Raw genomic sequence first — 25,698 nt, forward strand, 5'->3', positions numbered from 1 at the left:
CCGTGCAAAGACAGCCATTATCTAAAGATGCTTTTAAGACATGGTTATCATACACAGCAATGTAAAAGATACTAATGCTCCATTTTAAACTCTGCAACTTGCTTCCAGAGTCTTAACTTCACTGAAAGGGATTTCTCTTGGGCGTGATGTACTGTGAGATTTCTTCTGACTGCGATCAGGGCGCAGCACCATTGCTTTTGGTGATTTATGGAACAACATACCTATAAAACATATCAAAGTAGATCCAAGTTAGACTGAGCTCTGAAGGTAAGAATAACTTACATTTTGAATTAATTTCATAAAAGAAGCTATCAGACACAGTCAGTTAAACTGAAGAGCCAAAATTATTTGAGCTCTGGTGTTGAATTTGCAGGTAAAATACAATGAAGAAATTTTAAAAGATAGGTAATTACAGTCAATGATTTGCCTGTTTTTTTTTTTTTCTTCCTAGAAGGTGTGATAGAGCAGGAGCTCCCTCCGCAAACACGGTTTTGCTAAACTGCCGGTGGAGGGCTGGCAGCCGCCTTAGTGATGGTGGTGGGTAGGATTTCAAAGTGCTGTGCCCTCAGGCAGACGCATAAAGTCGTGTTACGTAAAAGAGTCAACTTCAGAAGTTTCCAAATTCATGGGAGAAAAGGAGACTAGATCCCAGATCAGTCTGTAAGGCAAATATAGATGGGTGGTGGGGAGCCCTGGAAACCCTGAGTAGGGGGACATCCATCACATGGTGCGAAGTGTCGGGGAAGACGGGCCCCCGAGAGTTTGCCTGAGAGGCCTGGAGAGTGTCAGCACCCCTCTGTCACTAAGATAATGATTCGTAGTTAACTGCTGGTCCTCAAAAGGAGGGCCTGTGGACCAAATTTAATTCCTAATTAGTGAAATCAACAGAAGTGTTTTTAAGGTTACGACTGCATCTTCCACCACCAGCACTGCCTCATCCCCAGCCCCACTTCCCACAGCGTTGATTGCTTTGGTTTTTCAGAAATGGCTGCTTAGCCATTCCCGGCTCTGTCGTCAGTTACAGCCTCGTTGACATGAAATCAGCATTAGTTAGTATCTTGTGGCCACAGCCCTCAGCCGTCCCTCATACTCACAACTAGCAAAAGCACCCAAAAGGGCGTAGAAGACACAAACCAGAGTCACAGGGAGGGTCAAACTTCAGGGGGTGGGAAGATCTCCCTGCTAAGAATTACAGTGCTGTTGGCGGTGACATTCTGCCCTCTCAGACCGCACTGGCTGTGTCTTCACTTCCAGCCTAGGCTGTGAAGCCCAGCTAGCTGCTGATTCATGTACATCCTCTGGAAACTTCTTAAAACTATCAGTTACCTAAACGTGGACCTAGTTACATCCTGGAGAAGGCCTCTTTCAGTTTTGGGAGCCAGAAAATCTTCAGTCCTGATAGGCTTGTGAAAGCCGCCTCATAGTGGAGGACATTGGTGCAAAGATGAATTATTGTGAGAAAAATAGTTGAATTCACTTCCTCCTTCCCTAGTGAGTGGGCCATCTGGTTGACCCCTCTGCCTTTAGCAAAGGGGAATAAAATGCAAAATTGGCGGCTGTCCCAAGCGAGCCTGGCAGGGCCTGGATCTTTGCCCTTCTGCTCTCCTCGCGCCATCCTGACCACTCCTGCATCTGCAGCTTCTCACTCTCTGATCTTTGGTGCTGGTGATGCTTCTTAGGAAGAGGCCTTACTTTACTACAATCTCGCTTTCTGCTGGATTTTACTCCTTCTCCCCCTTTAGCTGTGTGAGGCTGTACTTACAGTGCATAAAACAGATGTGCCATATGAGGTGCACTCGAAATGTTCAAGGTGGCTATTTGCTGCTTGACGAACGCATCACTTTACTGTGGAGTCACACAGCTGCAAGCCCCTTTGGGGACCCAACAGTAAGCCATCAGTTAAAATTCTGATTTGCCCTCGTTAGAGCTTAGGAGGCAATAACAGGAAGTGGACAAAAGGAATGTCATCTCTGCATCCTTTACTTTCTTTATAAAGTATAGGAAATTTGATGTGCTTTTGAGTTCTTCCCGTATTTCATATCGTGTTACTGAAACATTATTTGGTAGTGATAGCAATAAGTAGTAAAGCAGTATCTGCTGCCTTTATAAATTTTATAAATTACACGATGCTTTCAAACACATTTGATAGTCCTAACACCTGAGCATTAAATCCCTTTTGTCTCCCACCCCATCGTTCCTTTTTTCCACTCTTGCAGACTTTAGTTTCTCTAATTTTTGAAATTATCCCCTGAGAGTTTTCATTTGAATCTCTGCTCCTCATCACAAGCCGCGAGGTCTGACGGAGGTAGCAGGGGGGATTCTGTGAGACAGATGAAGCTCAGGCCAAGATAAGACACATCTGATTTAGCACAGAGAGGAGAGGCATGGACGCAGTACCTGATGTAAACGCACGGATGGTGTGGCTGTAACTGTGGGGGAGACAGCACACGATGGTCATTCCTGAGTCAGTTCACAGAACACTGTGGAGTCTTTAAATTGTTATTTTAGTCTGTGTTTCTTCCATTTCAGTTGTACCATTGGCACATAAAATGTCAAGTTCCAATCACAAATCACTAAGATAATAGCACTTGAAAAAGATGAATTTTATATTCAAAACAACCAAACACCCTAGGAAAAGGTTTAGTTTGTTTTTTGTTCATTTAGTTGAGTTTATTTTCTTTTTGCCTGAATTAAAAATAAGCATGAGCAACAATTATGTCACTAGAGACCAGGATTGCCAAGTATAGATGTTAGTGTGCATTACATCTTTTAGGACTCATTGCTATTTATGGCATTGCTAATACAACTGGGCTTATATTAGCGCTTTGCTTTCTGCATCCATCAACAATTCCTTTTCTGCCAGAAGGGCCAGCAAATAGCAGAGTTGCTTCTCACAAAAGCATTCATACATGCATTCATCCATTCAGCACACAGTCCCTACGTGCTGTGGTGTCCCAAGTTTTGTACCAGGCATTAGGAACATATGAACATGTCAAGACAACTGTCCTTAGGTAGCTTGCAGTCTGTGATGACACAGGCATTAAATACATAATTTAACAGTGCAGTAATGTTACAGATGACACAGGCATTACGTACATAACTTAACAGTGCGATATTGTTAGAGAAGAGCATTTATGAAGTGTTGCAATTGTGTCCAGATGAGAGTAATGACCTCTGCCTGTGAAACCAGGCAAGCCTTGCCCAAATGTCAGAGATGATATTTTTCTGATAACTAAAGGATGCAAAGGCATTTGCCTGACGAAAGGAACAGAGAGGAATGTGAGGAAACAGTGTATGCAAAGTTGCGGGGTTGGGGGGCCATGAAAGGGAATGACTTGCTCCGTGAGCAGTAGTGAGCTGTGAGCAAAGAGTAGGGAAGAACTTAGACTTGGGTTGGAGGTCAAGAGAAGCAAGGTAGACTTGCTTTGTGGTGATGTGCAAAGGGCTTTTTTCTTGAGAATAGAAACCAAGAGGCTCAGAGAGGGCTGAAATGCAGAAGAGAAACATAAATGTGTCCTGACCCCCAGGACCAATAAACTGAGGCCTGGGAAGACACCTAGTGCTGTCTTCCTCTCTCGGGGGCTGCCATAACAAAATACACAGACTAGGGGCTTAAACAACAGAGATTGATTTCGCACAGTCTGGAGACTGGAGGTCTGAGATCAAGGTGCAGGCTGTAGTGTCTGGTGAGACCTCTCTCCCTGGGTTGCAGATAGCCACCTTCTCGCTCTGTCCTCACATAGCCTTTCCTCAGTGCATGTGGGCAGAGAGAGAAAGGACGCAGGCTCTCCATGTCTCTTCTTATAAGGACACTAATCTCATCATGGGGGCCCCACCCTCATGACCTCATCTAACTCTGCTAACCTCCCAAAGGCCCATCTCCAAATACCATCACATTAGGGGTTAGAGCTTCAACATATGGATTTAGGAGGAACACAATTCAGTCCACGGCAGCCTGACATGCTTCCTTCTACTGCACTTCTTTAGTTTTTGTTCAAATGTCACTTATTAGGAAATCTCTCTGACCTCCTTGTATACAAAGAGCTCACAGGACTACTCATCCTGCTTTTTTCTTCTTTTCTTAGTGGGTGTGTCAGTTTGTTTGTCCCTATCCTTGCACTAGAATACAAGAAAGGAATATGGAGAAATGAAAGCCATTCAGTTTGTTGAGTTGATAGCGGTGTCATCTGTTTTGTTCACTGCTGTACCCAAGGTTCTCAGAACAGGGCTGGCAGAGTCAACCTTGGATGAGTATGTGATGGATGGATGGATGGATGGACAGATGGAAGGAAGGAAGATTTGTTCATCTTTAAGACCAAATGGCTAATTGTAAACGTGTTTTTTCATTTTATTGGATTTCCCAGGTGTGCATATGATATCAAACAGAACAGGAAACATATTATAGCCTAATTTTCACCATTCTAGGCAAAAACATACGATTCTACTGAGAAATGCACTACTGAAGCTCAGCATTTCGGGGAATAATTTGTTAACTTTTCTTGTCTTTCATGGGAAGCAGGGTCACTTCTACTCAAATTTTTAAAAATTCAACTCCTGCAGGTTAAGATAATGAATTCTGAATTTGGGGAGCCAAATTAGATGTTCAAAGAAGCACATATTACCTTGCATTCTAATTCAAAAACTATATCAATGCTCTGGTTATACCTATGTAAAAATTAAATGTGCATATAGACCATGACTAGAAAGGAAGATGGAAAAAAATGAAATTTTTTTGTTTTCTTGGATTAGCAAAATTGTCCATGAATTTTTCCTCTTTATTTCCTGTTGTTATTGTTACAATATTGTCTGTGTAGTAAAAAAAAAATTACGTGTACTATGAAAAATGAAATTTGACAAATGAAAATGGAATTTAATAAAGAATGTCTGCTTTCCTATGGGTAAAATTACCCTGCTTTTTAAATGTAAGACTATTGCCAGAAAGGCAATATGGTGAGTCTATACTTAAGAAATGGCGTGAATGATCCAGAATCACCTCACTTAAGTGGGCTATGCGATCAATGCCTATTTGGCTATCTATTGTGCATTCTCCCATTCACTTATTTGTACTGAATTGGTTTTCTGTGCATAATCTTTTCTTAGTCCGGTGAGCATAGGGAAGCAGAGTCTTGTCCCCTTTCTGGAAGTATCTTGACTCTCATTCATTTTTCCACCTGTAGGAGCAGCTTCACAGTTTTGCATCGTTCTTTTCCATCCTATATGTGTCCATAGAACTCGTACTGTATTAGGCATTTGTAAGATTGTTTATTTCCACCTCCCTCCCTCCCTGAAGGACTGGCCCTCCTAACAGGATCCCTCTTAGATGTTCCTCCTGGTGAATCTGCCCATTCTACTATTAGGCAATACTAATGGTTAGGAATTCTGAAGTGTTTTTGAGACACAATTCTGCCTCTGAAATTTCCTTTTGGTTCTAACTCTACCTTCTGGAGAATAAGTCTTCACTCTCTTCTGGGTGCTAATTCAAATAGATGAAAACTGAGTATTTGGGTTTTGAGGCTGAAGACTTCTTTCAACCTTACTTCACGTGACGTATTTTGCAAACATCTCTGTCTTCTGATCATCTTTGTAGACACACTCTCTATAGCATTATCTCTGACAGTATCCAGCCTAGACCTGGACAATATGTTGTGGATGTGTTAGGGCCAGAGAGGGGCACACTGGGAATATCAAAAGGACTGCTGTCACTGCAACATTTGTCCAATCACACTTCTGAAGTAAATCAGGTACAGTGCTAGCTGGTCACGAAGTTGACACAACGCAAAAGTGCATATAAACTTTAACCAATGTGTGTGATAGATGTGCTTAGGACAGAATTTAGAATCCTAGATTATTCTTATTAGCAACAAGATTCAAAAGATATCAATTGTTTGACCCGATGAAGATAATAACGTTAATTTTAGCACTCTGGATCTTGGGTAAGATTGGGTCTTGAGTACTAAAACATTCTGGTTTTGGTGGTTACCCTGGGATTCAGTCTGACCAGTGTTCCGGAAATGTCCACTAGGGTCTGCGCGAGGTCGTATACACCACAGAGATCCTATGAATAGTACTACTTCAAGATTTATGCTTTTCACAAATTTCACGAAAAGGGCTTATTTCCTTTGTAAACGTGGATGAAGTGAAAATCTTCTGGGTCAGCACAATCTGATCTCTTCTCCTTGTCATTGGGCAGTGATTTTCTCACAGAGAAAACCCCGTCCGAGAAGAGATGAGATCGACTCAGTGTCACTTTTTGTCATGATTTCATGTTTATGTTTAGTCTCATTGTTAAGTGCTAATAGGCCACTTCTCAATAGATAAATTAAATTCTGGATGGCAAATAAGAAGACTGATAGAAATTTCTAAACTGCTATAGAACTCTGTCCTGCTAAGACTCTCTTGACCCTGAGAGTTTTTCTTAATTTGATAACTTAGATAGCCAATATTAAATATTTGGATGTCGAATATTAATTATTTGCCATCTGAGGCTTGAGCGTTTTCTTTATTTTAATTTGCAACAATTTGATACATTCTACTGAGCTTTCAGTCTTGGATGAAGATGTATTTATGTATTGCACTATCCTCTCCTCGAGGCCATCTGCATTCCACTTCGCCTTGACTTGGAGTTACGATGAGTTGTAATTACGGGCACTAAAATAGAGACTACTTTGTGATCTATGCATAAGCAGAAGTCGCACTAGTCCATTTTCAGCCTGACCATATGTCTTTATGTGCCCTGGAGAGTCCCAGTTACTCTTGTATAATTAATAATAATTATTATTAACATGAATTATTATATTTATTAATCGTTATTAATATTACCCCCCTTGTCTCTCAGAGGATCCCAGTTAGAATAGAAATTATATGATCACTCTAATTTGAAAGGAACTGAAAGTTTGGCTTCAGCAGCTATTATGTGTGATTAATTTCCTAGATTTATTCAGCCTTTAGCAGTGTCTCCAGATCTACTTGCCCCCCCTACACACACACACAATGCCAACCCCTGCAATAATACAGTTATGGTTCCCTGAAGGGCACTAAAACGTGGAACAGGAGTAAGTGAGTCACCCAGTGAAGACAGACCTGGGAAATCTTGAAGCCTGTGTGAGGAGATGTGGAAGGAAAAAAAGGGTCAAGATCTGAGCGGTGGGCTGAGGTTGATTAAAATGGGCGTGTGGTATGTGCTAAATAAAGGTTTGAATTTGGTAGCCTGAAATAGAAGTGAACAGTTTGGATGTAAACAAAAAGAAAGAGGAGAGCGGACTTGGGCTGGAAGAAGTAATCCTGCGTGGATGTGATTCGATGGGGTTGATAGGCTGGCTATGATGAAGAGAAACTCCAGTCACCCTGTGCTGTAGAACCTGGCTTTTTGGGTGGAGAAACATTAAGTTCACACAAAAGCCGTGAACATAGTAGGACATCAGCTTCTTTCTCGAGATGGGGTTTTGCCATGGCACGGGAAAGAGAGCCCCAGGCTTTCGGACGCTGAGGCAGATGGGCAGAGAAAGGAGAGAAGCGTGGCTTCGAGGGTGAGACCATGCCTTGCTCACTGCTCATGATTCACTGTTTGGTGTCTTGGTTCTTGAGTTAAAGGAAGTGTATTTATTTGGTTTATTTTATTTCTGTCCTTCACTAACTGGGTTTTTCTTTTATGGTGTTGTTTTTAGGAGCTGGTGGGGAGCAATCCTCCACAAAGAAACTGGAAAGGAATCGCGATTGCTCTCCTTGTGATTCTGGTCATCTGCTCCCTGATTGTCACCTCGGTCATACTGCTGACACCAGGTACTTATGGTTATTCTTGGAAAAGCAAGTCACTGTAAGGGAGAAAGAGCATCATTTTGCCTTGCAATTTTTTTCTAGATAACTACCTATTACGTAATTTATTTTTCCCAGGTTCTAATTCTTATTGTGCCATATGGTAAAATGATGTAATATGTTTTTAATGAAAAAGATCCATTTTATATGCTTTGAATTTGTTTATATAATTGTTGACTAGGTAGAAATGCTTGACATGTATTAAAATTCACGGTTACTTATTCATGCTTTGTGAGCTTAGAGACAGTGGTATTATAAATATAATAATTTTATAAATCTCATGGCATTCCTGGGTATTATATCAAGGATAAATTAACAACATATATTGAGTTTGAACTAAGGATAAGGTACTTATTAGGTACTACTGATGAAATAAAAGTATAAAACAGAGTCAGAAATCTCTCAGGGGAGAAAAAACATGTATACACATACACTATTGAATGTTTCAAAAATAAGTGCTGTAGGAGCTTAGAGGAGAGAGGGGTCCTTAATGAGAAAGCTCGTGGAGGAGGTAACGTGTAAAGGGGCTCTAATGGAGTGGTAAAATTAGTAGCCAGAAAGCCGTGCGATTAGGGAGGGAAGAAACCCTTTGCCTATAAGATAACCAGACAGGAGGTATCATAGGAAAACATTATGGCCATGTTAAACTCTGTGTAACTATTTCATCCATTCTCATTGTTGTACTAGGTGCTTATTTGTGTGGACAAAAAGAAAACTAGTTCTAATCTTCTATAAACAGACTGCACAGATATTAGACCTTAAGATGGAAAAGATGCAATGTAAAAAATTTTTCATAGGTACAAAGAGTGCAGGAAAATTATGATGTATGTTTAGACCATTATCACAAAACTTAAATGAAAAAAGAGTAATCTGTAGCCTGCAACCAAAACTAGATAAAAATATCAAAAGAAAAGAAAATTACAGACCAATATCTCTTATAAATATAGATGTAAAAGTCTCAACAAAATTCGAGCAAACTTAATCCAGCAACATATAAAAAGGCTTATACACCAAGACAAAATGAGATTTATCCAAGAAAGAAAATTTGGTTTAACATATGAAAAATTGGTGTAATACACCCATATTAATAGAATAAAGGGGAAAAAACCATGACTATCTCAATAGACACAAAATAAGCATATGACAAAAATCCAAAATTCTTTCGTGATAAAACACTCAATGTGCAAAAAGAAGAGAAGAAAACTTCCCCAACCTGATAGGGAGAATCTGTAAAAACTCACAGCTAATATTATGCTTAATGGTGAAATACTGAAAGCATTCCCCATAAGATCAGGAATAAGACAAGGAAGTTCTCTCTCACTGTTTCTATTTAGCATTGTATTGGAGGTTCTAGACAAGACAATTAAGCAAGGAAAAAACAAGACATCCAGATAGGAAAGACAGAAGTCAAACTATGTCTATTCATAGATGACATGATCTTCTGTATAGAGTATCTCAAGAAATCCACAAACACACACACAAAACCTGTTATAATGAATAAATGAGTTCAGCAACATCAGAAGATACAAGATCATTATAAAAAAAATCATTCATATTTCTATACACTAATTCAAAAATGGAATTATGAAACGATTCCACTTACAAGAGTTTCAAAAAGAATAAGATACTTGGGAATCAATTTAACAAACGAAGTTATAACACTTGCACACTGAAAACCACCAAACAGAATTGAAGGAAATTAAGAAGACCTAAGTAAATGAAAAGATATCTCATGTTCATGGATTGGAAGACGTAATATTGTTAACATGTTAACACCTCCAAATTTATCTAAGATTTGACCCAATCTCTATCAAAATCCCACTTGCTTTTATTGAAAAAATTAACAAACCAACTCTAAAATTTTAAGAAAATGCAAAGGACTCAGACTACCCAAAATAATCTTGAAAAAGAACACTTAAAGGACTTACATCTCCTGATGTTAAAATTTACTCTAAAGCTATACTAATCAAAATATTGTGGTGCTATCCGAAATATAGACATGTGGATCAATGGAATAGAATTGAGAGTTCAGAAATAAACCCATATGGCTATGCTCAATTCATTTTTGACAAGGGTGCGAAGATCATTAAATGGGGAAAAAATAGTCCTTACAACAAATGGTGCTTGTACAACTGGGTCTACACATGAAAAAGAACAAAGTTGGACTCGTACCTCACACCATATACAAAAATTAACTCAATATGGATCAACAACCTAAATACAAGAGCTAAAACTATAAAACTCTTAGAAGAAAAGAGGGGTAAATCTTTGTGACCTTGGATTAGGCAACTGTTTCTTAGATATTACACCAAAAGAACAAACAACCAAAGGAAAAATAGATACATTTAACTTCGTCAAACTTAAAAACTTTGTGCATCAAAGGACGCTACCAAGAAATTGAAAAGATAGGTCCTGCCTGGTGGCACAGTGGTTAAGTTTGCCTGATCCGCTTCTCGGAGGCCCGGGGTTCGCCGGTTTGGATCCCTGGTGCGGACATGGCACCGCTTGGCAAAAGCCATGCTATGGTAGGCATCCCACAAAAAAAGTAGAGGAAGATGGGCATGGATGTTAGCTCAGGGCTGGTCTTCCTCAAAAAAAAAAGGAAAAGAAAAAATGAAATTGAAAAGACAACCCACAGTATGGGAGAAAATACTTGTAAATCATATATTCAATAAGAGTAATATCCAGATTATATAAAGAACTCTTACAACTCAAAACAAAGAGACAATTTAATTTAAAAATGGGCAGAAGATTTGAACAACATTCTCCAAAGAAATACAAATGACTAGTAAGCATAAGGAAACATACTCACCATCATTAGCCATCATGGAAATGCAAAGCAAAACCACAGTGAGATATTACTTCACGACCACTAGGATGGCTATTAATGTATTTTTTTAAAGGAAAATTACAATATTGCTGAGGATATGGAAAAATTAGAACCTTCATACAGTATTAGTAAGAATGTAAAATTATGCAGCCTTTGTGGAAAACATTTTGGTAGTTTCTCATAAAGTTAAAGACAGAGTAACCATATGACCCAGTAATTCCCTCCTAGGTATATAGCTAAGAAAATTGGAAACATATGTTCATACGGAAGCTTGTACACAGATGTCCGTCGCAGTGTTATTCGTAATAGCCGAAAAGTGGCAACAACCCAAATGCCCTTCACCTGCTGAATAGATAAACAGATGTGGTATAGCCATACAACTGAATATTATTCAGCTACAAAAGGGGATGAAATACTGATCCATATTACAATATACACAAAACTTGAAAACATTATGCTAAGTGAAAGAAAAGTGACGCTAAAGGCCACATATTATATGATCGCAGAATAGGCAAATCCATAGTAATAGGAAGTAGATTAGTGGTTGGCAGGGCCAGGAGGTGGGCAGAGTAGGAAGTAGCTGCTAATAGGTATGAAATTTCTTTTTTTTTAAGACATTACATTTTAGAGCCATTTTAGATTCACAGCAAAATTGAGAGGAAGGTACAGAGATCTCCCACATACACCCTGCCCCTACACATGCAGAGCCTCCCCCATTGTCAGCACCTCCACCGGAGAGGGACATCTGTTACAGCTGATGAACGTACACTGAGACCTCTCGTGATGAGATCTCTTTTTGGGGTGATGAAAATATTCTAGAATTTGATAGTGGTGATGGATGCCCACAACTCTGTTAATACGTTAAAAACTACCAAATTGTACACTTAAGAATGTAAACTTTATGATAGGTGAATTTTATCTCAATGAGATGTTAATTTAAACAGTGATGGGAAACTTGTACAAAAGAAAAAAGGGTTTAATCTGGCCATTTACATACTGAAGTGCCATGACTACTTGCCTCATATTGAAGGAGTTTTCGGTAGCAGTTCTGGAAAAGAGAATGTTGCCATCTCCTTGAGTGAGTTTGTGAATAGACGAGAGTTGCCAGGAACATTTGGACCCAGGATTCAATACAGTCCATCTATTGAACAAGGAAAAATCGATTCAACTGTTGAAATCTAAATGAGTGGAGGTGGGAAGGATTGGGGAGGATTAGTAAAGACAAATACTCGTTCTGTTTTGTGATCGTGCTGCTGATGATTTGACTTAGCTGGAGACTTTAGCAACAACATATTTTTAATTAATAGAAAGGAAATCAGGTCTCCTTCAGGATTTGTGGAGCATCTGTTCCTACCTTTGCCTCTTTGTAACAGGACTGTGCTTTAGGTAAGAAAGTGATTATTGAAGATTTGACTTTGTGGTTGTCCAACACTCACTTTGGGACTTAGAAAACAGTGATGTCTTAGGTAGTTTGTTGCTGCTCCTGCTCCCGCAAGGTACCCGTGAGAGTTCGTGTCCCTCAGAATCTGAGGGCTCTTGTACTCTTCACTTCAAAGTGAAATAGAATGGCTGGCTGGAGATCCTTTCCCACCGTAGCAGTAAGGTTGCATGATGAATGTCTTGACTGAGTAACTTAAGGCTAAGGCCCAGGGACCCTGGGAGTCTTCCCTTCACACGCCCAACTCAACACTTGGTCCCTTGATCTTCTCTGCTATACAGGAAAACCTGTCAATTCCTATTCTCTCCAATGCAGCTGCTAGTCTTGAAAGTATTTTACATTCAGTTCTTGTGCAGCAGGAGCAATCACAGCAGCATCCTTTCTGCAATAAATAGAGAATACAGTCGTTGTAAACCATTACATCTCTTTGAATGCTGACGGCCAGTTGTCAGGGACAACAACAAAAAGTAAGAGGCATCTGCTGGTGGTGGAGCTCTAATGAATCCCTGAATTCCAGAAAAGGCTTTCAAGAGAGAATTTGTTTTATTCTTCCGTGAAAATGAAAATATGGCTGAGCCTTCCCTAACCCTTCAGTTGTTGGGCTTCCAGAGCTGGTATTTCTTTCTCCTGGCTGTTCTGTTGAGCGGCTGTGTGTCCTAGGCTGAGGACTATCAGACATGCGGGTTCAACGGCAAATTTCCTACTGCTGCTCCCTCCCCTCATGCTCTGTCTGCATCCACTCTCCTGGGGTGCAGCAGTGGCTTTTGTTTGGCATTCAAAATTCTGTCAGGCAGAGGAGGATGTCAGATCATTCAATCAGCCACCAGCTCCAGAGCTTTCTCTGTTCACTAACCAGCAGTGCCTATCCAGTGACCAGGCATTAATGATCCCAGTTAGGGGCTGAGAGCATCTAGCTAAGTGCCAGGCAAAATGTGGGAAAAGAAGATACAGATGCTCTCCATGAGAACTTTAGAGTCCATTCAAAACGTGCACAACGTGCACAGAACATGCACAAGGAGAATTTCACAGTAGTGTAATCATTAAGCAAAAAACAAAATAGAAGTCATAGGCAGGTTAGAGGTCTATTGAGTTGTGCAGATAACTGAATCGTTGACCTAACAGACTGTGAAACAACCAAGAGCAGGAGTGGCTTCCACTGGATGAGGGACGAAGTTTAGTCTCAAGAGTGGAGGGTCCTGGTAAAAATAACACCCTGGACGTATGTGCACAGTGCACATTCCCACAGCGTCGGCTTCCCACCCTGCCTGGCTCCAATTGTGATAGACTGACTTAGAGATCAGACTATGCACTTTTAAAGAAATAATCTTTTCCAGTACTACTTGTTTCTACTCTTGTATTTTGATTTGTTGACACTCCGATTACAGTACCTGTTTTCTACTTCCCCAAAAAATCCATTCTGAACTCATTGGATTCAGTCTTTTGGTGAATATGTTCCAAGTACAAGCAGGTCCCTTTCCAACTTGTTATGAAGAATCGTGATGGAATGCCCTGTGATGCCTCGGGATTGTGAAGTGCCTTGTGGTAATCATTCTGAATGACAAGTACCTTGTTCTGTAGTGCAGCTTAATTATCACCAGTTATGCACAATTTATGTTTCAAAAATCAAATTAGAAGTGTTTAAGGCAATCTTGGTTCCGAAGGGATTAACCAAATGAGAATGTGTCCTTTTCAATGTTGTCATTCATTTCTCCCTTGCTAGTCTGTGCTCTTTTGTAAATTTCTCTTTGGAATAATAGGCTCAAAGTTACCTTTTTTATTTGCAGATATTAAATACGTGTCGACGATAGGTCACGCGCAGCATATGCCTTTTTTGGGCAGCTGCAGTTCTTGCGTTCTGATGAAAAGGACTCTGATATTCTCTAGTGCCACAATTATTGTTGTGGGAGCTGAAAAATCCAGCAGGATCATATTTGCATTAAAACGTCCCTGACATTTGACTTTCATGGCTTTTCACATTAGAGAAGATGGACAGTGGTTTTTGACAGAAAACACTAGAACACTTTCAGGTGGTATATAAATGAAAACCTTGGATATTTGCAAGTCACATTGAAGGTAGACTTTGGGTTAAGGCCAAGAGGAGGTTATCAGAATTTAAGACTCACTAGTCTTTTGGGCAGGAGCATAACATAGAGATTATTTTTATGGAATTGAATTTCATCACTGATTTAAGTCTAATGTCTGTAACTGCGTTGCTAACTCTCAGCTTATCTTTTTTTATTTTCAAGTGGACTCAGTAGACTTTATTGATAGGAGGAGAAATCTAGCAAATTGGCAGTTACAGCTCATAAATCGGAGTCTCTTATGGAAGAGTATAGGTACAAGCAAGTCAAAACCTTGATGAGGTGTTCTGAATTTACACTAGAGTCAACACAAGATGAAGTGAGTTATGTGGGAAAAAGCTATATTAAAATTACTTTTGAGAGAATCCCTCCAGTTGAGTTGTTACTGCTAGTTAACAAAGCAAGTTCTGTAATAAAATTTCCATGAATTTTTTAAATAGACTTTATTTTTTAGACCACTTTTAGGTTCACAGCGAAATTGAGAGGAAAGTGCAGAGTTCTCTTATACCGCCTGCCCCACCCATGCACAACCTCCCCCATCATCTGCATCTCACACCAAGAGTGGTACATTTGTTACATTTGATGAGCCTACATTGGCACATCGTTATCACCCGAGTTTACATTAGGGTTCACTCTTGGTGATATACATTCTGTGGATTTGGACAAATGTATGATGGCATGTATCTGCCAATATAGTGTCATACAGAATAGTTTCACTGCCCTGAAAATCCTCTGTGCTCCGCCTAGTCATCCCTCCCTCCACCGTAACCCTTGTCAACCACTGGTCTATTTACTGTCTATAGTTTTGCCTTTACCAGAATATCGTGTAATTGGAATCATGCAGTGTGTAGCCTTTTTGGATTGACTTTCACTTAACAATATGCCTTTAAGTGTCCTCCAAGTCTTTTCATGGTTTAATAGCTCATTTCTTTTTAGCACTGAATAATATTCCATTGTCTGGATGGACCACAGTTTATTTATCTTTTTACCTACTGAAGGACATCTTGGTTGCTTCCAAGTTTTGGCAATTATGAACAAAGTTATTGTAAATATGTGTGTGCAGGTGTTGGTGAGAACATAAATTTTCAACTCCGCATCAAAGCCAAGGAGTGAGATTGCTGGATCTTACGATAAGAGCGTGAGCAACCGCCAAGCCGTCTTCCAAAGTGGCTGCACCATTTTGCATTCTCCCCACCAATGAATGAAAGCTCCTGTTGCTCCCCATCTTTGTTAGTGTTTGGCATTGTCGCTGTTCTGGATTTTGGCCATTCTAATAGGTGTGTGATGTTATCTCATTTTTTAAAGCTTATCTTTTTAAAACTCTGAAACAAATGACTTTTAAAACGTTAATTTAAGACATACATAATATATATTATTTATTATATATATAAAATATTATATTATTTGATGAATTTTCAAACTGAACAGGCTCCTGCAGCCAGCATCCAGATCAGAAACAGAATATAGCCAGCATCCCAGGAGCCCCCGTCATGCTCTTTCATTACTAATCCCCCCAAGAGTAACCTAATTTCTAACATCGTAGAATAGTTTTGCATGCTTTTCTCCTTCTTACATTTACATTATTAGTGTACTCATGTAGTATGTATTCTCTTACACCTGGTTCTTTTGTTCAATATAATGTTGTATTTTAGGTTGTATTGGTGCCCAATTTTTAATCTATGATGGATCTTCTCATCATGAGGTCTTATATAATCTCAATGAAAATTGCAAAGTCGTTTTCAGAAATTAATACCTTTTGAATATATCATAACTTGTAACTTATACCTTTTTGTTTCTTGGAGAAATAAGTGTTTAGGTCATCTCTTCTAGGTATTTTCTCTCTGTTCTCCTCCCTACATTAAACTCATCCTCCAAATTCACTCTTGTCATAGTCCATCTGTTATCAATGACTTTGATCAAGGGTCCTATCATAGGACACAGAGGTTTCTTGATAGGTCTCTGGTATTGTTCATTTGCACTTGGGCGTCTGTGGTTGTGTTTGTAGATTCAGTGTGTCTGTTCACACCTACCTGCCGGCTGACTGATTGGGTGAATGGTGCCTACCTACTCTGGTCATGAAGTAGAGGTTTGTTTTCGCTGCTGCTGCTACTCTTGTTACTGTTGTTTCTGGTTAAAGTTAATTTGTTAGTGCTAATTGAGACTGAGTGCTGTAAATGGGTAGTGCAGATAATATATTATGGTAGTCCAGAATATGGGAGGGATTGGTGAGGACAGGAAGCATTTGTGGAAGATTTCATGGAGTATGAGGAATTTGCAAGATAGATACAGTAGAGATGGAAGGAAATGTAAGAGGGAAGGTCATGGTGAGCCATAATAAGCCTGGACTGCTCATTTGACAGAGGATGCCTGGCCTGGCAACTGTGGAGGGACGTAATGAGTGTCAGGAGTTAAGGCTGAAGGATAGGATAGTGGCAGATTGGGAGAGTGTGGAATACCAGATTGTATTCTAATGGCTCCTACTGTCTGTAACAGTTTATGTCATAACTATTTTTAGTCTGGTAAAACTCTAAGTCATCTTATCATTGGAAGAGGGAAAAAAGGGCATATATGTACTCATAAAAATTTGGATACATTTCAGGAAACTCATGGATCTGGTTAACCTATCCATGGACCATCCTAGGGATCAGCTCAAGCATTTATCCAACACCCAGATGTTACAATGTATCAGTTAGAGAACTTTTGTCCATAGGTAACAGAATATCCGACTAAAATAATTCAAACTGTAGGCTCCTGTATTGTTTCACAAGCAAGAAGTCTAGCTGTAGGCAGTCCCTGGATGATTCAGTGGCTCAAAGACCATCTTTCCCTGTTGCCATCATTAGCATGTTGGCAAAGCCGCTATAGCAGCTTCACACGTCACAGCTCATACCCTCACAGGAAGGAAGGGAAAAGCGCAGAACTTGCCTCATGTATCTCCATCTTTCCCTGAAACTAGACAGGAGACAGCTTATTTTCTGTAACAATATTGCAGGGCCACCCTTGGTTGTCAGGGGGATTGAGAAAGCCAATATTTCGTAGGAATCATGTCTGCGAAGTTGGAGGAGTGCGGTGGCTTTTGGGGAGGCAGCCTAGTGTCTGCCACAAAAAGCAAGATGCCTCGATTAATGAAATACTTTAGGAACACAATCTACATCCCCTGAACTTGAGCAGTGAGTTTTTGCCGTGCTTTAAATTGAAACAAATCTGAAAAGAGGGAATTCTGACAGATTCTCATAAAAGAAAGAATTAATTTACACCGCTACTAACCTTATCGTTAGTAGGAAACTTCCAAAGTAGTGAGAAGTGGATCCCTGGGAGAATCTTAACAGTCTCCCTTTTGACTTTTCATCATTAGTTCTAGAAGGATTGTTAGGTGCATCTTGCTTATTTATTGCATCCTTATGCTAAAGAGCCATTTGTCTAAAGGATGGCCGTAGATGTTTATTATTCATGCCTGTATTAAGACTCTAAGCTGAGGCAAATGTGGCTACATACTTATCCATAAAGGGGCACTTTTCAAAGCACTGCTACATTATGCATTTTATTTTAAAGGCATAGTTGTATATAACTGTGAAACAGAGTAAATCTTATCCCGGTTTTCTCTGGAGTCTATTGCCTGGTTTAGATGAGAGCCTCTTGGTAAATTTTGAGTGAATTTTGGGAGCCTTGGGGACCATTTGTTATGATGGGCTGGCTGATCTCGTAGTTACTGTTTCAGGGAAGACTCTGGCCAGTCAGGAACCAAAGGCAGCAATTCCGGGGTCTAAGTCGAGTTACCAGGTCAGACTCAGGAGCACAGAAATCGATGATATAATAATGTCAGAGAACTGGAGAGAAATTGTCGTCGATGAACTCAGGAGGTCAGGGTACTGAGGAGGACTAAGTTCCAGGCTGAAATTGTCCACCTTCTCTTTGAGGCAGAACTCTCACCTTAGCGCTGCTTGAGCAACCATTTATCATTAAAATCACTAGAAATTAGGTTAAGTGATAATTTACAGAACCTCAGATTTAATGTCTTTACCCCCCCCCCCCCCGGTTTTTCCCTTATCCAGATGTTTTTAATGTCTTTTTAAAAAATTCAGTCAATGTATGATTATTGCATTTTCAGAGGATGCCTTACAAAGTAGTGTGTTAGTTGGAAATGGGAGAAAAGGTCTTGTGGAGTGTAGTAGCTGAAAAAATAGCTCCCCAAAAGATATTGATGTCCTAATGCCTGGAACCTGTGAATGCTACCCTGTAGGGCAAAAAAGCAGTCGTCACAGATGTGGTTATGTGAGGCATCTTGAGATGGGAAGATTTTCCGGATCCTACAGTGCATCCTAAATGCAATCACATGGATCTTTATAGAAGGAGGCAGAGGGAGATTTGACACAGGCAGAGGGGAGAAGGCAATGTGACCAGGGAGGCCCAGGTTGGAGTGATGCAGCCACAAGCCAGGCAACGCCCACAGCCACCAGAAACTGGAAAAGACAGAGAAGAGATTCTCCCCTAGAGCTTCCGGGCCAGGGCAGCCCTGCTGGCACTTTGATTTTGGCCCAATGAAACTGGTTTTGGACTTCTGGTCTCCAGAACTGTGAGAGAATAAGTTCCTGTTGTTTTAATCCACCACATTTGCAGTAATGTGTTGCGACAGCCACAGTAAACTAAGAGAGAGAGAAATAAATGCCTTTGCCCATTCTACAATGGCTGTCTCTCACAGGCAGGCGTGAATGTGGACTTGTGGAGAGGTCAGAATTCGAAAGAGCTGTGCCGGGTGCTTCGGGGACCATGAACGAGACGACCGCGCTGTGTGCTCGGGTTTCTGCTTCTCCTGCCCACTCACATCGGGAACCCACGCCCGGCTCCTCTCTCACCTCTCAGGAGGACTCCTCTCATTTTCAAATTTTGGTTCTTTGTCATCTCTCCCACCAGAAAAGGAAGTGAAATTCATTCACATTAAAGTGTATATTGGTGTTTTTCAAAATTTGAGAGGGAAAGACAATACCTATCTCTCGCATTGACAATTCTTTTTATTACTTTACTTACATGCATTAAATAGATATAAACTCCGCTCATAGTTCATAGAAAATTAAGAGAAAGAGGCAAATTAAATACAGAACAATCAACAAAGCCAACAAAATTTAAATTAAAAATGTGCATTTTGTATGACTGATGATGATGGTTTCTGAAACTAAATTTCCCCCTTGAAATGTGTGTGCGTGGTGTGTGCTATTGTGACGCAGGTATTTGGGGTGTAACCTGCCTACTCTGGTGAGCCCTGGGTGGGGAATTGTTTGACCCACCGTATCTCTCCTGGGAGCGCCACACCCTTGTTTCTGTAGCAGACTGTGCAGGCGTTTGGGAAAATTAAACAAGCTGATGTTGGCGTTGGTGCATCATGAAGACGCATCCTAGCTCAGGCACTATTCGAGTGTGAGTATATGCTTATGATCGGAATATGACTTTATTAATATTTATTGCCCAAATAATATGGATAAATAGAAAAATAAACAGGAGAAAAATATATTAACAACCAAAGTTAAAATAATAATAATAACAATAATAATAATAATAACAATCGTTTTCTCATACTATCAGTTCTGCAGCCAGTCCCTACATAGTGCTCTTCACCGTGTCTGATTTTAGTTCTCTTGATAGTTATTCCTGTAATTCTTCGTGTTGTGCTTAGTTATCAATGTTCACAGACTACCTCCTATGAGAGTGAAAAATGTAACTCATTTACGTTTCTTCCCGCTTCCTATTCTCCACTCTGAGTTATAAAGCTGATGAAGTTATTTTTAATTCCTCTACGGATTTCTTTCATAATTTTATGTGAAAATTTCTTTATATATCCATTTCTTGTTCCACTGGTCTTAAATGGTATCTCTTGACTTCTCGCTGGAAAAGATGGGGAAGTGAGCACGTCTAAACGGCCTTCTCTTTAATCCCAACACCATACCTCCAGTTCTTTCCCTCAGCTTTGAGGAATATTTGCAAAGTCTTTTCTCGCTTTGATAAAATCTCCCATCAAATAATAAGAAGTTGATTTAAAATAGAAAATTTATTTAAAGCATTGACAATTTTAGACTTTTCGCATATATCTATTGTAGAACCTGGCAATGTGGAGAAAGCCATAGAGTGAGAAAAATTGTAGTACTGTGTCACTAAACAATTCATCTTAAGGCATTCGATCAAGTGGACTCTCATTTCTTAAAATCCATCAATACTTGTAATTTGTTTATTGTTATTTGGACCTTGAGTTTCTTAAGCAAACCAGTTTTCTTAGCAGTTCTAATGGATTATTTCTATTTGAAATGAAGAAGTAAAACTGCCTTTATTGTGGACAAAATGAATGCCTATTTAGAATATGCTAATACAACCTGTAAGTAAGTGTAGAAAGGTTACAGAATTCAAGGTCCATATGCAAATATGAATTGTGTTTCTATGTATGAGCAACAAAAAGTTGGCAATGAAAGTTTTAAAATACCAGTCTACTTGGGCTGGCATAACAAAGTACCACAGACAGCGTGGCTTAAACAACAGGAATTTATTTTCTCACAGTTCTCGAGTCTTTAAGCCCAAGACCAAGTGCCAGCAGCATTGGTTTCTAGTGAGACCTCTCTTTCTGGCTTGCAGACAGCGCCTTCCCGCTGTCTCTCACATTGCCTTTTCTCTGTGTGCATGCATGGAGAGAGAGAGAAAAAGGAGAGAGAGAACAAGAGTGAGAAGCTCCAGTGTCTACTCCTCTCTTCTTACAAGGGGACCGTTCTATCTGATTAGGGCCCCACCTTTATGACCTCATTTAACTTTACCTCCTTTAAGGTCCTGTTTGTAAATATAGTCACACTGGGGGCTGGGACTTTGACACTTAAATTTGGGGGTATGCATTTCAGTCCATAACACTCATGGACATCTTTGAGGGGCATTATTTTGCCTGCACAACCTGGCCCCCAAAGATTTACATCCATCACATGTACAAAATACTTTCACTCCATCCTAAGGTCCCCAGAAGTCTCAACCTATTACAGCATCAACTCAAAGTCCAAAATCTCATCAGCTCAGATGTCCTAAATATCATCATATAAATGAGTTATGGGTAAGACTCTGGATATGCTCCATCCTGGGGCACAATTCGTCTCTATTATGGGCCTGTGAAACTAAAGAAATAAGTGTCAGCTCCTAAATACAATGGTGAGACAGGTGTAGGATGACAGTTATAGGCATCTCTGTTCAATAAGAGAGCGAACTGAAGGAAAAAAGGAGTCACCAGTTCCAAGCAATTTCTAAATTCAGTTGGGCAAACTCCATTAGTTTTAAAGGCTTGGGAATAATGCTTTGGGGCTCTCATTTCTGTCCTCACCCTTATTCTTCATGAAAGGTAGCAAGAGTTCATAGCTGAGTAGCTTTATTAGCATTTTTCCTGTCTGAGAATTTTCTTCTTTTATTTTATACTCTCTGTCCATTTTAGTCCAAGCTGGCAATGTTTCTGCAGTTGTAAAATTCTTAAGAACCTGTGGGTCGCCTATGTATGTCATGGGGATTTGTTATGCATTAGACAAGAGGCTCCTCCATAGGGTTTTCCTAGATGCTGCTATCTTTCTGTTTGGTTTCTGCTGAGATGGCTGAGGGGATCTGTGAGTCACATACTTAAGCTCTTCAAAGAGCCTTTTGTGCAACTGAATACTGACCTTTTGATCTTTCAGAAGTATTGGCAAATGGTTGTCGAGCCACATCTCCTGCTTTTTCTTTCCTGACAGTGACTTTCTCTTTTAGCATCTTTTGCAATCTTGATAAGCAGAGGCATTTCTCCAAAGAATATACACAAATAGCCAATACCAAATGAAAAGATGCTCAACATCATTAGCTTTGAAATATTATTCATCATAAAAAGGAATGAAGTGCCGTTGCATATTATATATACTGTAACATGGATGAACCTTGAAAACATTATCCTAAGTGAAATAAGCCAGTCAGAAGAGACCACATATTGTGCAATTCCAGCTGTATGAAATATCCAGAAGGGCCAAATGTATAGAGACAGGAAGTAGATTTTTGGTTGCCCAGGACTGAGAAGAGAGGGATGGGAATGGGGAGTGATGGTTAATGGTTATGACTTTCTTTGGGGAATAATGAAAATCTTCTAAACTTGGATCATAGTGATGGTTGCACAACTCTGTGAATATACTAAAACCATTGAGTTGTATATTTTAAATGGGTGAATTTTATTGTATGTGAATTTTATCTCAATAAAGATGTCAGGAGGGAAAAATTAAGTAGATACATCAATCAGCAGATGTGCGTATTATTACGTGAAGTTACAGGTGCCCAGTGGTTATAACTCACTAAAGAAACAGGTTGATAAATATATTTTAAGGTTTCAGTTTATTTCCTAGGTCTAAAGAATGGGGTAGGAGCATGAAGAAGAAGCATGATGAATACCTTTGATGTATTTTATTTAGAAGCTTTAAAAAAGCACAAAAACTAGAACTTCTTAATTTCTGGGGTGTGTTGAATAATGCTGATGACTTAGTTTCCAGCATTTGAGTAAAATATATAATGTGACTAATTTTGATAATTTTGATAATCGTGCGACTAGTTTTCTTAGATGGTTCAGAAAACAGTGAACTTATAAGAAAAAGCCTTTAAGATAAATGAATATCTGTGGGAAGTTTGGGGTATAATAAAAAATAATATATTTCAGTAGCACAAAGATTTCATTACAAAGAATAAGCAAGAAGTTAAAGCAAAGGTGTAGATTTAAAAAATGCTTTCTTTACTCAACAGAAATTGATTGAACATGTCTATGTGCCAGGCTCCTTCCAGAGATGAAGTCACATTCCTAACTTAAAAAGAAAAGGGGAAAAATCAAGCTAGTATAGAAAACAGACTTAAAAGCAAATAATTGGTTCAATGCTGGCTCTTGGTAGCAGAAAGGAAAGCATGATCAACTTTGTCTGGGAAAGTCGAAAAGAAATACGTCCTAAAAGAGGTCTTGACAGGATTCTCTTGTAGCTCCTGCCCCAGCACTCAGATAATGTGGTTAATGTAATTCTTACCCTACCGTGGTTACTGAGCTTCTCACATTCAGTGTTGGATTATTCCAGAGAGGCTTCTCCAGAGAAATTTCTTTTGCTGGATTTTGGAGTACATCTCCCTCTTTGTAAAGGGAAAGAGTGCTCCCTTGGCTCAGCAGCTGCTTTTTCCTTCTGTCCCTAGGATTTTTGCCTACGTATGAGATGTTTCCTTCTCAGTCTCACTGGTGAATGATCTGCCACAGCTAGACAGTTTAACTCAGGATTAGGTGAAAAATCCCCAACGTTCATATGATCATTTGTAGACATGTTACCTGGTTTAAATTTCATTATTCCTAAGCTGTTGATTGTGAAGCGTGACTGCATTTCTTCTTTTGTTATGGTAAGAATCTACCAAGGATGTGTGAGTAGCATCTGCAACAGGGATCATTGATTGCACGTCTTTTATTAAAAAATAAAAGCAATCTAATTGGAAGTATTGGTTCCAGCATCTAGTAGTGCCTGACACTGCACACACTCAGTTAAGATGTGGGCACAGTGTAGGGGAATGTTTCCTGGGTTTCCTTTGACTAAGCAGCTGTCCGTGTTAGGTTCATCATTAATGGTCACTCTGCAGTGAGTTACTTTGAAGCAACAGCTATGTCATAGGAATTTGTGAAGTAATGATGCAGACCTTGAAAAATGGACAGTCTCTTTGATTTCCACATATTCTTCTGAGTGTTTGTAGGGTAGCAAACAAATATTTTCAACTTCTGTAGAAATAACATACGAATGTGTTCAGTGACTTATTCTAAATGTGAAGAGTGCTTTTAATCTGAGCCTCAGATTGGGGTCCATCTCCTCTAGGAAGCTGTATCTGACTTGCCCACCCCAGTTTGAGTTTTGAAAACACTGAGCTCCTGACGTCTGCCATGGTACCCATCGAGAGCTGAACACCTGCTGTGTGCCAGTCATTGTAGTGTTTGTTCCTCGTTGATCTGACTCAGACACTAAGTTTTTTCTGATTAAGGAAATTTGTTCATAAAAATGGTTTTACCCTTTTCTTTATTTACAGATAACTCTTTTTTTTTTCCTGGAGAATGTAACATTTTATCAGTATCATCATTAATGATACCTGCCTGAGATTTTCTGTATTTTGTGATTTTATTAGTATCCCACTTCTGGAATAGGTTATGAACAAGCCAGATTCTGTGAATAATGTCAATATTCAGGTTCTCCTGCAAACATGGTTAGTTTTAGTTTTACCGACTCCCCATACATCTTTGGAGAAGCCATTTAGCCTCTCAGTTGCTCAGGTTTACCTTCCATAAAATGGCTTTCGTTCCTCCTCCGTCTTGTAGGATCAAGAGGTAATAAATGTCAGTGTACTCTGAAGACCGTAAAGTGTTTAGAGTTGTCACTTATTCCAGTTGCTAACAAAAGCAGAACCTTACGAGAGACTTCTGACAAATCTGGGTAGATTTTCTTTGTTACCAAATTGGGTTTGTCAATAGCTAACCTCTATTTGTAGTGGTTGAAATCACCTCAAAGGTTATGCTGCAGATTAATCCGTTTTAGGGTACTAGAATTTATTTCTAATTTTAAAAGTCTGCAGAGAAGAGGTTTCGATATGTTCTTCTGTGGCTGTGCTGTTTAACAACGTAACTATTTAACAAGCATCTTAGGAAAGGAAAGGAGACTTCACAGTTTACATTACATTCTGACCTATGTAAAGATTCACTCCATCACTACAGATTGCAAGATGCCTTTGCAGGCCCGTGAGCCAACCAAGCTGCCAAGTTAAGTACACGTGCTACATGGTTCTCCAACTGAAGGGCTGAAGGAAACCGTACTTTTCAGTGGTCCCCGAATTGCCTTTAGGATGAAATCCAAATTATAAAAGCCGCCAGCCACTTGTATCTCCACCTTTATGTTGGCTTCCAGTTTAAGATGGCAGATTGAGCACAGAGATCTTTCCCTTTTGACTTCAAGCATATAGAAATGGGAGGCGAATAAATGATAAAAACATAGCTGCACTCCAAAACAAGAAAAGGAGTTCTCCATAGAAGTGGAATAGAAAGTTGTCCTTGAAAGAAGGACCAGGTAGAAACCTACAGCGGCAAGTAATGCCACGTCACTGCCACCCTCAAGGCAGAGAGACTGAGGCCAGGCCCGACAGGCAGGGCTGGGATACTGGTGTCCATGAGAGGCCAGGGGCTGGACAAGGGCCCCTGCCTGAAAACTGGCTTCACAGCCAGAGGGTCTCAAGTCACATCGCCCACAGAGGGCAGAGGGCTCCAGCCCAAATGGCCACACATGGCCTGGGGAGAACCATTACCCAGACAGAGCCTCAGTCTGCCCAGGACGCTGTTGTGGCCACAGCACCAGTAGTCTCTGGTGACTCAGGACGCTTGCTGGGGAGAAGCTGACAACCAAGAATCACAAGAACCCGCAGAAACCCCTCCACTAGGAAGCAGCACACCAGCTTCACACACAGGTGGACTTACATCCAAGGAAATATAATCAGTAGGGAAAACAGAAAGTGAC

At 39.9% G+C, this 25,698-nt stretch overlaps 1 protein-coding gene across 6 annotated transcripts in view; it reads left to right on the plus strand.

Moving 5' to 3' along the window:
• Nucleotides 1–25,698, plus strand: part of DPP6 (dipeptidyl peptidase like 6) — a 986,698-nt gene that overhangs the window by 588,708 nt on the left and 372,292 nt on the right. For all 6 annotated transcript variants that reach the window (XM_070265304.1, XM_070265306.1, XM_070265308.1 and 3 more), the window contains one exon: nucleotides 7,665–7,779. In XM_070265304.1, coding sequence (XP_070121405.1) covers nucleotides 7,665–7,779 — 115 coding nt within the window. The remainder of the gene's footprint in view (nucleotides 1–7,664; nucleotides 7,780–25,698) is intronic.

The sequence above is a fragment of the Equus caballus genome, chromosome 4 (genome assembly GCF_041296265.1).
Source record: "Equus caballus isolate H_3958 breed thoroughbred chromosome 4, TB-T2T, whole genome shotgun sequence".
In the NCBI taxonomy this organism is placed as follows: Eukaryota; Metazoa; Chordata; class Mammalia; order Perissodactyla; family Equidae; genus Equus; species Equus caballus.